The sequence below is a fragment of the Trichosurus vulpecula genome, chromosome 3 (assembly GCF_011100635.1).
Source record: "Trichosurus vulpecula isolate mTriVul1 chromosome 3, mTriVul1.pri, whole genome shotgun sequence".
In the NCBI taxonomy this organism is placed as follows: domain Eukaryota; kingdom Metazoa; phylum Chordata; class Mammalia; order Diprotodontia; family Phalangeridae; genus Trichosurus; species Trichosurus vulpecula.
The window spans coordinates 173179470-173195954 of record NC_050575.1 but is presented as its reverse complement, the minus strand read 5'-3'; the positions used below and the strand labels follow the sequence as shown (position 1 = coordinate 173195954).

The 16485-nt window shown below is 43.2% G+C and overlaps 1 protein-coding gene across 3 annotated transcripts in view; it reads left to right on the top strand.

Annotated features, from left to right (window-relative positions):
* KCNT1 (potassium sodium-activated channel subfamily T member 1) overlaps positions 1-16485 on the top strand; it is a 194565-nt gene that overhangs the window by 139581 nt on the left and 38499 nt on the right. For all 3 annotated transcript variants that reach the window (XM_036750629.1, XM_036750628.1, XM_036750627.1), the window contains 8 exons: positions 1346-1526; positions 4646-4810; positions 5271-5407; positions 8028-8091; positions 8221-8329; positions 11802-11910; positions 12419-12568; positions 13689-13927. In XM_036750629.1, coding sequence (XP_036606524.1) covers positions 1346-1526; positions 4646-4810; positions 5271-5407; positions 8028-8091; positions 8221-8329; positions 11802-11910; positions 12419-12568; positions 13689-13927 — 1154 coding nt within the window. The remainder of the gene's footprint in view (positions 1-1345; positions 1527-4645; positions 4811-5270; positions 5408-8027; positions 8092-8220; positions 8330-11801; positions 11911-12418; positions 12569-13688; positions 13928-16485) is intronic.

Genomic DNA, 16485 nt, shown 5'->3' with positions numbered 1-16485 from the left:
TATTACTCACCTGTGGGTTCGAGAATTGTTCTAGACCTGGAGTGGGGAACCTGTAGCCTCGAGGCCTTCCAGGTCCTCAAGTATGGCCCTCAAGGGTCTTACGTGGTCTCGAGGCCACAGGTTCCCCACCCCTGTACCTTCTATCTATATTAAAACCTCTTCTGTTGATCAGGTACAAAGTATTAAATTGGAGTAGGGTAAGGCAGGTAGAGAGGGAGAAAGAAGAAAATTCCCAAGCTGTTGACCTTAGAGTCTGATACATAAAGGATCACTTTTAGGTATCTGGACTAAGATAGCATAATATATTAGAATTCTGCTACTTGCTAGTTGTATGACCTTAAGCAAATCATTTAGCCTCTCTGGGTTCAGTTTCCTCATCTGTAAAATTAAGGGGGGAGGCAGAAAAGGCTAATGGCAAAGAGTATAGGGCATGCATCCAGCCATTTGCAGTACCCTTGGTTTCTTTTTTCACAGACCATGAATCTTTCTTACTGTGTCTGACATAAATAAGAAGATCACAGCAATCACAGGATATAGAGGTGGACTTGACCTTAGACATCATTTAGTCCACCCCATTCTTATTTTCTAGGTGAAAAAACTGAGGCCCAGTTTGGGGCATATAACTGAGGGAAAGTCACATGCCCAAGACTCCTGAGATAATAAGAGTCAGAGACATGATTCAAACTCATGCTCTCCGACTGCCAATCCATGTCCTTTACCTTTAACCACTTTCTTCAAGCCCATTTTCAAACCCAGCTCAATTACCAGGCTTAATTCTTATTGCACCTTTTCATTGGAAAGAGATAGACACACAACTCTCCTAAACAGATCTGGGTTTATTTAAGATTAATAGCCAAGAAATTCTTTTCAGGCACCTGGAAAAACACTTTAGTTGTAGCAGTGTATACAAACTATATATGTGCTAATTATAAAAGACTCTGGTCTTTTCCTTAGAGTGCTTAAAATTTTCTGAAAAGCACCAAGCTCTGTTCTTCCTGACCTTTATTAGCAATGTAACTCCAAAATTAGCATAAACTGATGCATTTTTCCAGTAGTTTCCTTTGCTTAGACTATGCTTCTCACTACTTGTGTAGTGAGTCATTTGGGCAAGTCATTTAACACCTCAGGTGTTTAGTTTCCACATCTGTAAAAACAGGTAGCTGGACAACATGACTTCCAGACATCACTCCAGCTGTAGGTGGATCTCTTTAAGTATTCCCTGGAACCCAGAGGGCGGGCAGGGACTTGTTCAGGGTGATTCCTATTGGTGGTCACATGCAAGAATTCATCCCTTGGTTCTACTATCTTCCCAAGTCTATTTTTATCCTCTACTTAATCTTTACAGGACCTGTGGTATTCAGCACCTGGAAAGAGCAGGAGACAACCTTTCTCTTCTCAAGTCTTTTTATTTCTGCATTGTCACCTTCTCCACTGTGGGCTATGGAGATGTTACCCCCAAAATCTGGCCATCTCAGCTCCTGGTGGTCATCATGATCTGTGTGGCCCTAGTTGTCCTCCCACTCCAGGTAAGTTCGCCACCTAAAGGGGATGTATACTTACTAATCAAGTCAACAAGCATTTTTTAAGCACCTGCTATGGTGCTGTGGCTAGAATGCCAAACCCAAGTCAGGAAGACTCATCTTCCCAAGTTCAAATCTGGCCTCAGACACTTACTAGCTGTGTGACCCTGGGCAAGTCACTTAACACTGTTTGCGTCAGTTTCCTCATCTGTAAAATGAGCTGAAGAAGGAAATGGTAAACTATTCCAACATCTTTGCCAAGAAAATCCCAAATGAGGTCATGAAGAGTGGGAAACAACTGGAAAATGACTGAACAACCAGCACAAAAAATATGCCAGACACCGTAATAAGTTTTGGGGACATAAAGACAAAAAATAGTCCCTTCTCTCAAGGATTTCACAGTCTAATGGGGAAGCATTAATAGGGGAAGAACTAGGTACAAACATCTATATACAGGATAAATTGGAGATAATAAGTAAAGGAAAAACAATAGTATTAAGGGGGATCAGGATAGATTTATTTTGGAAAGTGGGATCTTTGCTGTAATGTGAAGGAAGCCAGTAAAACTAGGAGACAGAAATGAAAAGGAAGAGAATTCCAGGTGTGAGGAACAGCCCATGAAAATGCTTGGATCTGAGAGATGAAGTGTCTTGAACAAGGAACAACAAGGAGGCCAGTGTCACTGGATTGCTGAGTACATGAAGAAGAGCAAAGTGTAAGAAGACTGGAAAGGTAAGAGGCGGGGCAGGTTATGAAGGGCTTTAAAAGTCAAACAGATGGTTATATATTTGATCCTGGAGGTAGTAAGGAGCCATTAGAGTTTATTCAGTGGGAGGGGGAATTTGGGAGGGGCAACGTATTCATAACTATGCTTTTAGAGAGATCAGTTTGACAACTGAGTTGATAGGTTGGAGTCGGGAGAGACTTGAAGCAGGGAGAACAGCCATCAGGATATTGCAAATGTCCAAGAATGAGATGAGGAGGACCTATAGCAGGCTGGTGGCAGTATCAGGCTGGCCTCAATGTCATAGAGAAGGGCATGTATATAAAAGAGGTTGTAAAGGTAGAACAGACTGGACTTGGCAACAGACTGAATTTTGGGGTGGGGTGAGGCATCAAAGATGTAACCAGCCTGGGTGACTGGGAGGATGGCGGTGCCCTCAACAGAATAGGAAAGTTAGGAAGAGAGGAGGGCTTGGAAAAGAAAGACAAGTTCAGTTTTGAATGTGATGAGTTTAAGATGTCTACTAAACACACTTTGTTTATCAGGAGATTAGCTAGCATGAAAGAGCCCTAGACTGGGAGTCAGACTCCATCAGTCAATGAACAAGGATTTAAGTTCCTAGTTTGTGCCGGGCATCACAAGAAGCTGTAGGACTGGAAAGACAAAACTAGGTTGAGTCCCAGCTCTGTCACTCACTAGTTACGTGACCTTAGGCAATCCACTTCAAGTCTCTGTGCCTCAGTTTTTTCTTCTGCAGAATGAGGAGTTTGGACTAGATAGTCTCTAAGGTCTCTCCCAATTCTAACATTCTGTGATTCTGTGATCAGGTCAATCAGGAGACTTGGTTTTTCATCCTGGCTGTGCCATTTACTCCTTGTACAAGCTTGGAGCCTTTACCTCTCTCAACCTTGCTTTCCTTATCTTTAAAATGGGGATAGTAATACCTGGCCTGCCCTTCTCCTGACTCTCCTGGCTTTCTCCAATTTCTAGCTAAAATCCCAACTTTTGCAGGAAGCCTTTCTCAATCTCTCTTAATTCTAGTGTCTTTCATCTCTTGATTATCTCCAATATAGCCTACATCTAGACTGTACATAATCATTTTCATGTTGTTTCCTCCATTAGACTGTGAGCTCCTTGAGAGCAGGGACTGTCTTTTGCTTTTCTTTGTATCCTAGCATTCAGCACAATGCCTGGCACATAGTAGGTGCTTAATAAATGTTTACTGACTGACTGCCCTCACACTGTTTTAAGATGATGAATTGAAACTATGAAATGCTACATAAATATGATGCTTATAACACCCCTCCTTTGAGCTTAAACTTCATATAAGGCTGTCCCCAAACAAAACTGTTATCTCAATATATTATATTCACAGAATAGCAGAATCCCAGAGTTGGAAGGGAACTCACAGTCACCTAGTCCAACTAATAATTGGCCCAAAGTCCTTTCTACAATTTCTCCAACAAGTGGTCATCCATTTGAATTCTTATTCCTTCTCCCTTTTTAGTACACTGTATGTTTTATGTATGTATTACACTGTATGTAAATGAAAATTAAAGGCCCCATTGGTCTTCTTACTGTCTTTTATATGTGCCCTCTTCATTCTTCCCCCAACCCTTGTCCTCAAACTATTCTTCGCTTGATTCAATTCAGTTCAATAAACATTGAATAAGTACCTACCTATGTGCAAAGGACTAGGTTAGAGAATGGGTTTACAGAAAAAACAAAAGTGAAATGCCCCAGCTGTATGTCTGCTCCTTGAGGGCAGGGGACAACCTGGGCACAAGCATGAAGATGGAACGTGTAGTGTCAGATCTGAGGAAGATAGAATCTATGAAAATGTGTAACAAGGTTGATGGGAGCCAAATAGAAGAGGCCTTAACAGCTTGAATGAGTTTATATTTTATCCCAGAAGCAATAGGAAACCAATGAAGGTTTTTAAGCAGACTAGTGACCTGTATCTTAAACATATTGATTTGGCTGCTGTGTGGAAGATGGATTAGAGAGGGAGAACCTGGAAGCAAAAAGATCAATTAGGAGATTATCACAATCATACAGTTATGAAAAACAAGGGCCTCAACTAGGGCAGTGGCTGTGTAAGTGAAAAAAAGAGGATAGATATGAGAGTTGTAGAGGTAAGGATATGACCAAATTCAGTTCAACAAGCAATTATTTAGTATCTACTGTATACCACATACTGCACTAGGCAATGAGGATACAAAGACCAAAAAAAATCATAATCCCTTCCCACAAAAACTTATATTCTCCTGAAATTTCCTCCTTGTTCTCTATTAAATCCTATCAACCTCCAAGGCCCAATCCAAGCACCAACCTCCCCATTAAGCCTTGTGCATAAAGCGTTAGCTCTTTCTGGCATTCAGACTACTTCATTTCCTCGTAGTTTGAGGAGCTTGTCTACCTCTGGATGGAGCGACAAAAATCTGGGGGCAATTACAGCCGCCACCGAGCCCAGACAGAGAAACATGTCGTCCTTTGTGTCAGCTCTCTCAAGATTGACCTCCTCATGGACTTCCTGAATGAGTTCTATGCTCACCCTCGGCTCCAGGTAATGGCTGGCCTTGTGTAGGGCCTTTGTCTGTGTCCTGGGCAGGACTAGAGACAGGGTTCATGTAGCTCTTGGGAATGTGGAGAAGACCGTCACAAGGGTCCTACAGGCCCAGGATGAGAACATGGCTGCTATCTATTCTGCCTCTCTCCAGTTCTAATATTGTGAGACTCTATGACTTCTGTTAGGGCCTCAGTTTCTGTATCCACCCAATGAATATAATGCCATAATTCTCCCACTTACTTCACCTAAGGCAGAGAGATGTCATGAGAATCAAGTACCTATGTGACCTTGGGCAAGTCACCTAACTTCTGTGGGCTCTAGGTTCTGATCCAGCTTTCCGTCTATGATCCTACAATCATGCATTTTCCAAAGCTCTCTAAGAATAGGAAGAAGTGCCCTTATTTACATACTGCTCCTTCTGCATGAATAAGGGACCCAGATGGATTTCCTGTTGCAGGACTATTATGTGGTGATCCTCTGCCCAACGGAGATGGACATTCAGGTGCGTCGGGTTCTACAGATCCCTCTCTGGTCTCAGAGGGTGATCTATCTGCAGGGCTCAGCTCTAAAGGATCAAGACCTCATGAGAGCCAAGTGAGTACAGAATCAGATCTGTGGGAAGACGGGGAGTCTCTTGGAGGGGGGGCAAGTAGATATTTGCCAATTGCTGCCTTCCAACACCATAATTACTGCCAGAAGAAAGAGATGACATCTATACTTAAACTGGGTTAGTTTAGGGCTTTTTAACCATTGAAGACCTGGGCATATACATTTAACCCTTGATGATCTGTCCTGGCTAAAGGGAATATAACACCTAATCCCAAATGTGTCATTTTTTGGCTTGACAAATGTTCTGTTGTGTTTTGGCAGCACTTTTTTTCTTTGTAATGATCAGAATATATGAAAGTAACAAGAAGGTCAAGGCACATGGCCTGCTGTGGGGCTAGAGGGAAGCCAAAAGAAATCCCCAAATTCCCCGCGGGTAGTCTATACTTAGGTAACCTAAAATTGGCTTTATCTTGTAGTCCTTGACATTTCCTGGACACACACAAAGGTCTTAATTTACCATACATAAGCATTCCCTTCCACACAGGCTCTATAGGACACGAAAAATGCACTGTTAGTCATGACCATGAGAGCTCTCATTGTTATCCCGGTTTCTGCAAGGAACACTTGTCATGGGAGAACTCTTCTTTAGGAGAAGTGAATGATTCATAAATAAAATCTGCTGTGGCCTGCTGAATGAGATACATAAAGTAGGCTGAGGAAAATTAAACAATAAACAGACCATATTTCTGGCTTCTGTTGAGAATTTAATGAGTGGATCAATCAGCGAGAGCTACAGCAGTGTGTTTTCTTTTTAGGGGTCAGCCTGAGCCATAGTGACCTCCTAATTATAACCAGACACCAGCCCCCAACCCTAGTGACAGATTAATCTTTAACTCTGGTCACAGACTAAGCCAGACCCCATTCAACTATCTTACAAATGTTTTAATCAGCAGGTTGAACTAGATGAGAGTGCAAATAATTCAATGTACCTACTTGCCCGCACAAAAGCAGCTAGGTTGCACAGTGGTTAGAGTACCAGGACTATAATCCAAAAGACCCATCTTCATGAGTTTAAATTTGGCCTCAGACACTTACTAGCTGTGTGATCCTGGGCAAATCACTTAACCCTATTTGCCTCAGTTTTCTCATCTGTAAAATGAGTTGGAGAAGGAAATGGCAAACCACTCCAGTATCTTTACCAAGAAAACCCCAAAAAGGGGCCACACAAAGACTTGGAAATGGCTAAAAACAATGGCTTCCCCTCACAGAAATAGAACTTAGCAGTGTGGGTTACTTTCAATGATTCAATCTCAACCCTAGATTACTAGGATAAGTCTTAGTAAGGCAAAGACCACTGAAGAGGGAAACTGGGTTGTTTTGACTATTTGTGGACTTGACTCAGATGTTAGCTAGTTCTTTGAATTTTAAGTTTTCTGTCATGTAAAATAAAGCTTGTCTATATTTTATGTGTTGTTAACCAGGTACTTGCATGAGGGCTAAGGGACTCTTTCTGTCTTTCATCTCTACAAAAACCAAAACATGAGCTAAATATTTTCAAGGGAAACCCCGGATAGGGGCAAAATCAGCCAAACTGGGCTTGTTGGATTGCTATAAGATTGTTGGAAATTGTTGGAATGTAGGATTATTGGAAATGCCCCCAATATTGTACCAGGTCCATGGAAACCCAGAGATTTCACTCTGGGCCACAAGTTACATGTGTTGACTGGAATTAAGGCAGTAAAAACATGGGGAAGTGGAAAAAGGATGCTCTGTCTTTGTAAGATACTTGAGTGATTACCCTGAAACGAAATGGAGGCTTAGAGAAGGGTCTCCCATGCTTCTGAATAGTGAAGTGACGTTGTTCTTAAAGGAGAGAAAGTCAATATGCTATGAATTTATGCTCTTTGTTAACATAGCCAACAGATATGTAGCTGGCAATTAGCAGTTCTAAAAATTAATTATTTTAGTTGAGATTTTCGTATCTCACCTCCTCTGAGAAGTCTTCCCTTCCTATTCTTCTCTTAGATAAGGTCACTTGGTCTACCCATTATTTCATTTCTCCTACACCACAGCACTCTTGACATATCTCTAATTCAGGCATGTAGGTCCTGAAGGCAGGGCAGCAAAATGGAAAGAGAGCCATGGTTTTTGGAATCATGGGCTTTAAAATGGATGATGACTCATTGGGAATATAAAGTATGACTTGTACTAGATGAGGTCCCTCCCATCAAACTCTGAGATTCTGTGATTCTGTAGACCCACTTCTAGTGTATGACTTCAGGCAAATTACCTACCCTTTCTAGGCCTCAGTTTCCCACCACAAAATGTGGGAGTTGGACTAGATGATATCTAAGGGCTTTTGTAGCCGGCTATGCTATATTCTGTGAGTCTGTTATAGCCCACAGGGAAGCTTTCTTCTGTCTGTGAGGTTGTGATATGCTTACAATCTATACTACATGTTATATTCTGCATTTTATCATTGTTCCACATGTGTGAACTCTATTTCCCCAACCAGTCTGTCAGCTCCTTCAAGGCAGGGACTATGTCTTCTCCTTGTTCTCCCACCGGCTAATTACAGGGCTAGACACAAGGTAGTTACTCAGGGAATGCCTGCTGACTTGAGGTCCCATGGATTGAAAACTAACAGATCACTCATTTTTTCCAGGATGGACAATGGTGAGGCCTGCTTCATCCTTAGCAGTAGGAATGAGGTGGACCGAACAGCAGCGGTAAGCACCCCACTTCTGTGATGACTGGCATCAACAAAGCCTCCTGGAAATAGGGCTGGGTGAGGCTGGGTGTGCTCTCTAGGAGAGGACACAGGTGGTTGGGAAGCTAAACAGCATTCTCTCCCTTAGGACCACCAGACCATCCTGAGAGCCTGGGCAGTCAAGGATTTTGCTCCCAATTGTCCCCTCTATGTTCAGATTTTGAAACCAGAAAATAAGTTTCATGTCAAATTTGCTGGTAAGTTTTGGTTTCTAGTTGAAAGGTTGAATGTGTCAGTCAGTTAATAAATATTCATTAAGCACTTGCACTGGGCACTATGCTGAACAGTGGGGAACAGATAATCTCAGCCCTCAAGAAGTTCACGGTCTAATGGGAGAGACAATATGCAAACAGGATAAATTGTGGGTGTCACCACAAATGTCCTGGAGCATTTGTGTTAAGAAAGAAGTGTCATCAGTCACATGGCAGTCTAGTGCCATGGCAACGGAGCAAATGTGAGTTGGGACTCAGAAGACCAGAGCTTTAGGCCTAGTTTCTCCACTAACTTGCTGTGTGACTTTGGTTGAGTCACTTCTCCTCTCTGGACCTTACCTTCCTACTCTGCAAAGCTAGGACTACAGTACCTTGGCTCATCTTACCTGACACGGTTGTTATGAGGTTCACAAAAGAAAAATGGATGAAAGTGTCTTTGAAAAGCAAAATTCACAGTGCAAATTCCTTAAATTGTGGGTTTAAACAATCACTTGTGTAAATACAGATTGGGAAAGGCTCATGTGAGGGAAAAAAAATTCCCAGGTAGTTCAGTGGATTACACCATGAGTAAGAATCAATAGTCTGACTTACTGGTCAAGAGAACCAATGGGATTCTCAATATCTCAGCCCAGATAGATTCTGTAGCCCCGCCATCTATTATCACAGATTGCTCTTTCTTTACAATTTAAGTAGAAAGTTTTAGGGGAAAATCCATCATTCTTCAGTCAACCTAGAGATGATCCCCTTTGCACACAGCCCAAGCTGATCAATATGTAAACATGTATTAAGTGCTTGCTATGTGCCAGGCACCATGCTAAGTGCTGGGGATACAAAGGAAGGCAAAAACGTGGACCCTGCCCTGAAGGAGCTTATACCCTAATGGAGCCAACATAAGCACAGATAGGTACATACAAAATACATACAGAGTAGATATAAGATAATCTTACAGGAGAAGTTACTACTAGCTAGGGGGACAGCTGGGAAAGGACTTCTGCAGAAGGAGACATCTGAGCCACAATAGAAAATCATATAGTCTCTCACTGGGCCTGTACATAAAGTCTTTCCAGCTTGGAACTTATTCTTTGCTGACATATCCTTCAAGAACCCAGGTCACCTCCATGCCATGATGGTGATGATGAAGAAGATGATAGCGATGATGATAGAATTTAGGTGCCTCATCAGTAAAATGGGGTTAGTCACTTGCACTACCTCTCTCCTGGGGTTGCTGTGAGTAAAGTACTTTGTACACCTGAAAGTACTCTAGAAATGATAGATTTGATTGTGTTCAGGCCTCTCTATAGTGCTGGACTTGAGGCCTCATGCCCTGCAATTGCCAGTTACAAGACAGCATTTTTTGTAGGTATTTTGGTCCTTTGGTGACTAGCATTTTGGAGAAAGGACAAAGATCGTCTTTAGGCAGCCAGGTGGCATAGTGGATAGAGCACCAGGCCTGGGATTAGGAAGACTCATCTTCCCGAGTTCATATCTGGCCTCAGACATTTACTAGCTGTGTGACCCGGGGTAGGTCACTTAACTTTTGCCTCAGTTTGCCTCAGTTCCTCATCTGTAAAATGAGCTGGAGAAGAAAATGGCAAACTACTCCATTATCTTTGCCAAAACTCAAATGGGGTCATGAAGAGTCAGACATGACTGAAAAAACTGAACAGTGAGGTCCTGGTTGGAGAAAGGAGAAAAGTAGGAGTCTTGTTTGGTTTTTGAAAAGATATCAGTTCCATCAACTGTAGGATGCCTAAGGATGCCTAAACAAATAGTGCTACATGAATGTGATGGAATATCACTGTGCTGTGAGAAATGAGGAATATGAAGAGTTTAGAGAAGAAGACTTCTATGGATTGATGCAAATTAAAGCAGACACAGGGAAACAGTAAACACAGCGACCACTATGATGTATACACGTACAACAACAGCTGAACACTGTGTAACGATTATGATCAGTCCTTGGTCCCAAAGAAAAAAGGAGAAAATACTCCTTCATTTCTTTGCAGATATAAGAAGCTATGGATGTAGAACATTGCATATACTGTCCAACTCGACTGATGTATTGGTTAGTTTTGTGGAACTGCTTTTTGTTCCTTTCTTTTTCTATGCTTTGCTACAGGGGATAACTCTCTGAGCATGGGAATGAGGGACATATTTAGGAGTGAAAGTGATCTAAAAACAAGACATCAATAAAAATTAAAAACAAAAGCAAGAGACATCATGGGATTCAGATGAATGTTTCTTCTCTTAAAAACACCTATTGATGTATTTTGTTTTTATATTACTTCCAGTTCTGAATATATACCTCCCCTCTCCCTACCCAGCAAGTCATCTCTTTCAACAAAAAAAAATAGAAAAAAGCAATCCATAAAAACAAACCAGCAAGTGGTTTTGCCCACTATCACATCCTTCCAACCGAGAATGCTTTGTTGAGGAAGCATTCAAACTGCTTGTCTTCCCCATGGTACAGGTAGTTCACGAAGGTCTGTCTCTACCTTCCTCTCCCCTCCTACACCCACTATATACTAATCTGTCTAATAGATCATTGAATTTCATAGAATGTTAAAAGACCATTGAGATTATATAGTCCAACCCCCTCATTTTGCAGATGAGAAAAATGAGGCACAAAGCTTAAGTGACTTGTCCATGATCACATGTCTCACTAATGGACTTAAAATCATATTAAGGTGACTAGACACATTACCACAAGTCTTCTGAGGGCACTTTAGAGCTGCTGAAAGCCTTGGCCCTGAAAATAAAAAGCCAAAAGCTGTTCCACCATTGATCTCAAACACGCCCTGGACTCTCATGAGAAAAAGCAACTTAGTGGATAGGGTAGACGACTTGGAGTGAGGGGGACCTAGATTCAAATCTCACCTAAGACAATTAATAGTTGCGTGACTCTTTGCAAGTCATTTAAATCTCAGTTCCTTGTCTGCAAAATCAGAGTTTGACCCAATGGTCTCTGTTTATTTCTAGCTACAAGCCATTTCAAGAGAGTTCCTCAGTAGGAAAATAGCTAATTCAAAAATGGCTCCATCCAGTCAGCACTGCTCCAGGGGAAGGTGTTGGCCCACTCAATATTTGGTCCTCCTTATGAGAGGAAAGAAATCAGAGTCCTGGGGTGTGGAGGGCACAGTGGGGAAAGCAAAAGGCAATAAAAAGGAAGGTATAATAGAAGAATAATATGGGTTGCCTCCTGGAATATGGGTGTCTCCCTATCCTTGGAGGTGTATAAGTATCCGTTAGATAGCCATCTGTCCAAGATACTATGAATATCTGTAAGCGCTGTCTGTCCAAGAAGGGTTTGTTACAGTGGGTGGGACAGTGGACAAGATGACCTATAAGGACTCCCCTTGCCCTGAGAGTCTGAAATTCAATATCCGGATGAGATGTCTGTCACTTCTAGCAGTGGGACAAGGCCTTTTCTGCTGACCATTTCCCCTCTCTGACACAGACCATGTGGTGTGTGAAGAAGAGTGTAAATATGCCATGCTGGCCTTAAATTGCATCTGCCCAGCCACCTCCACACTCATCACCTTGCTGGTCCACACGTCCCGGGGACAGTGAGTATCCAGGTTTGCCTCCAGCTCAACCTTTATCAAGGAGTTTTCTTCAAGGAGGGTGTTTATAAGACTATTCCCAAAGAGTATAACCTTCCTCAAAAGAACCAGAGCCAATACCAAGAGCAGCATGTGTGTCTCTGGTTAAAATGACCTGGGATTTGGGGGTGGGGGTGGGGGCTGGTAGAGCAGCATATGAGGACTGATGAGATGAGACCTCTTCAGCCTGGTTTGACAAACAGAATGATCCTCCAATGGTGGAAATGAGGCAATGAGACTGAAGAGATATTTGGGAGTGGCCTTTACCATTGCCTCTCAAATCATGCTGTTCATAGAGCAAGATCAGTCCTAGAGGTGTGGGTTTCTGCTCAGGTGGAATGTGCCTCCATTCTTAACTCCCATCTAGTGTGGGCCTTGTCTGTGTGTCCCTTCCCCATGCACCTGTCTCTCCTGTCCCAAGCATCTTGGGGCAGCTTTAATGGGCAGGCCTGGTCTCTGGCTTTGTCCCTAGGGAAGGTCAGGATTCACCGGAGCAATGGCAGCGGATGTACGGCCGATGCTCAGGGAATGAAGTTTATCATATCCGAATGGGAGACAGCAAGTTCTTCATGGAGTATGAAGGCAAGAGCTTCACCTATGCAGCCTTCCACGCCCACAAAAAGTGAGAGGAGAGGCAGGGTCCCCCGGGGGTTGGGGGGCAAGTAACGGAATAATTGGAAGTAGCCACCAGCTCCATGGGGTTGAGGCCAGGGACAGTGCTTGAAAGGAGTTTCATGGGTGTGTGTGTGTGTGTGTGTGTGTGTGTGTTAGGAATAGGAAGGGTATCTACCCTTCTTCTTAGGCTAAATACCCTCTCTCCTCCCTCATTCTTGCTTTTTTTCTTACTCATCACCTCCATTTTCCCTGCTCTGAAAAAGCTGAGAAGTGAGGAAGGTGAAGGAGAGAAAAGTCCATCCCATGGAATCATAGGATCATAGGTGAAAAAAAATTTTAGAGGTCATCTAGTCCAACCACTTTGCTTTATAGGTGAGGAAACTGAGGCCCAGAAGGTTAAGTGACTTGTCCAAGGTCATACAGGGAGTGAGCAGCAGAGCCAGGAATGGAACCCAGGTCCCCTGACACCAAATATAATGTATTTTTTCCAAGATTACATCTTGGATCCTGGAAACTTAGAATATCAGAGATGGAAGGCACTGTAGAGGTCATCTTGTCCAACCTGATCTTCATAGGAGGAAACTGAAGGCCAGAGAAAAGAAATAGCTTTGCCCGAGTCATATGGGAATTTAGCGGCAGAGCCAAGACCAGAAATTTGATCTCCTGACCTCTGTCCCATGTTTGCTCTGCTCTATGTGACATTTTCCCATCCACTTCAAGCCCCAGGGCCCTTCTGCCATCAGAAGAAGTGCCCTCGATTTTGAATCCCAGCATTGACATTTACAAACCCTAAATCACTATATGGATACTCCACTGCTCCTGTCATTATCATTGCTTCGCTATTATTTCTATTATCTGGAAAATCCAGTCCTTCAGCTTTGACTAGAAAAAGCATAAGTGACTCACAGGCATGCAGCATAAAGAAAAGAACTGTTTTCCATATCTCAGAAAGAAAGAAAAGCTCCCTAGGGTTCTTTTGTCTGTCCCTCAACTGGGACAATGAGTGCCAGAGATAAAGTTTTCAAGTCGCATTCTGAGCCCTGCGGTAGAGAGGGGAGTGGGAATGGTAAAGCAAGTGCCCTCTTTATGAGGTTGGCCTTGAGTGCCTACTATTGTGTCTGCCCTAGATATGGTGTGTGCCTGATCGGGCTGAAGCGGGAGGAGAATAAAAGCATCTTGCTGAACCCAGGCCCACGGCACATCATGGCTGCTTCTGACACCTGCTTCTATATCAACATCACCAAGGAGGAGAACTCAGCCTTCATCTTCAAACAGGAAGAAAAGCAGAAGAGGCAGGGCTTCTCAGGGCGAGGCCTCTATGACGGACCCTCCCGGCTGCCAGTCCATAGCATCATTGCTTCCATGGGTGAGGGGACCCCCCACTCCCAGAAGGAATTCCCTGAAGTCAGGAGGAGAAAGGGGCAGAACCAATCCTAAACTGGGCAAAACAGGCAGTCACATGCATGATATGAGGCACAGAGCATTGACAAGGCCCCAGGTTCCCATTTTGCTCTCCCACACTGTCTAAAACTTCACCATTGAGGATTTATTCCTTTGGGTTGAGGCATAGCCAGTGTCGTTAAAATGCAAAGACCTCTGGGAAATCTCACAAATCGACTTTGTGTGACTAAGGAGGGCAATTCCTACAGCTTAGTGCAATGGAAAAAAAATTCTATACTTGGAGTCAGAGATCTTGGCTCTACTACCTACTAGCTAGGTGACCCTGGACAAGTTCCTTCACCTCCACACCTCTTGACCCTCAGTTTTGTCAGCTATAAAAGTGACCAATAATGACTGTACTACTTAACGTCACGAGGTGACTATGAGGAAAACACTATTTAGATGTGAGCTATTATCATCATTAATGAGCTGTTAACAACCATGGGCATGAATGAGGAGAAAGATTATTTCTACCTAAGTGCAGCTTTATACAAGAGGAAACCCACAATAGGTAAGTTCTAATGGGAGAATAAGGGGCAGGAGGGAGGCGTCCAGAGTAGATCTTGCTGGAGAGAAGAGACAGTAGTTGGGAGCCCCGAGCAGGCAGAGTAAGTGTTCTTGGAGAGAAAGGAGAGAGATAAAGTAAAGTCAGAGGGCATGGAAGACAATCAGTTTTACACTTTTCCTGAGAGTTGAACAAGCTGAATTCAATTTCAATTTCTGCTCACCTCTTTATCTCCATGGGTCCCCATGTCTCATCCAGTCCCCCAAAGGCCTTCATGATGCCAACCACCATCCAGAAAACAATTTCCTTTCCTTCCACTAAACCACAAGCCTCCACCCCCACAGAGCTACTGGCACATCTGACTGCCATGATCAAGGCAGACAAACACAGCAGGGGAATGTCCAGAGAAGGGCAACTAATGCGATCTCAAGATCCAGGAAAGACCATACAAGGACAGGGGACTAGATAAAGTTTGCAGAGATGAAGGTTGGGAGAGGGCAAAATGAACATCTATGGACAACAAAGGGCACTGACGTGATTGGAAGGGGGCAGAACTGGGCTCCAGGACTGGCTTGACCAGTTACACTGTGTGACTTTGGGCAAATCACTTCCCCTCCATTTTCTCCTCTTAAGAGAAGGTAACATACTTGTCTCTGAGGTCTTCTCTAAGGACCGCTAAAGTTTCTCTGAGCTTAGTGTTTCTGAGAGTCTCTGATAATACAGGGAACAGAGAAGAAAGTTTGTTTCATTCTCCAAATGCTAACCTCCAGAACTGGAGCAAGGGGGAAGCCTTGAACGTTGGAACTGGATGTTGAAGACCACATTCTGTTCTACTTCCGTCTATAAGGAGTAAACTTGGAGGGACTTTCTCAGGCCATGAGTATTAAGAGGCTCCAAATGAGTTTAGTTCAATCCTAGAATTGGCAGCAGGTTTAGGGCAGGATTGAGAATGTCCCAGATCATCCTTTGGAGGTCTCTCTCCTGACCAGCAGAGTTCCAGTGCAGTCCATTGTAGGCTCATTCTCCATCGGATTTTGTTCACTGTTGATTTTGACTTGTGGAAAGAACACAGGACTTGGAGTAGGAAATCTTCAAGTCTGGCCCTGACACTTCATAGCTGTGTAACCACAGGCAAGCCACTTCCCCTTCCTCTGAGCCTCAGTATTCTTATCTATAAAATGGGGCTATTAATAACACCGACTCTAGTTGTTTTACAGAGTTATGAATCAAGTACCTTGGTGACTTTAAATTACTATGAATGTTCACCATTGCTGTCATTTTGTTCTAGGATCTCCACTAACTCTACTCTACTCTACTCCACTACTCTGATGTTACATCATAGCATGGAAGTGACCCTCTATTCTATGGGAATTCATTATGAGAGGCTATACCAACCTGGACAGGCTCCACACAAGGGTCTAATGATAAACCCTAAGTTTAGACCAGATTGGCCACATAGTGATACAACTTTTTTGGCTGAGGCAGCTAGGTGGCCCAGTGAGTAGAGCACCAGCCCCAGATTCAGGAGGACCTGAGTTCAAATGTGGCCTTTGACACTTGACATATTTACTAGCTGTGTGACCTTGGGCAAGTCGCTTAACCCCAATTGCCTTGCCTTCCCCCCCTCCAAAAAAAAAGAAAAAGAAAGGTTTCTGGTCATAGCAACTCCTGAAATCCTACTAAGCAAGAGAGAGGTCACAATCTGATGTTCATCACTGGAGGGAATATTACTACTAATAATGATGATAATTACAGCTAACATTTGTATAGTCCTTTAGGATTTGCAAAGAGCTTTCCACATCTCCTTGGATTCTTCCAATGTGAGAGAGGCCCCATTTAACAGATGAGCTTTATGGGGCTGACAGAGGTTGACTGACTTATTCAGAGCCTTAGTAAGTGTCTGGGGGGCAGGATTCAAACTCCAGTCTTCCTGACTCCAAGATCACAAGTGATCGTAGTATGGAAAGAAAAAAAAAGTA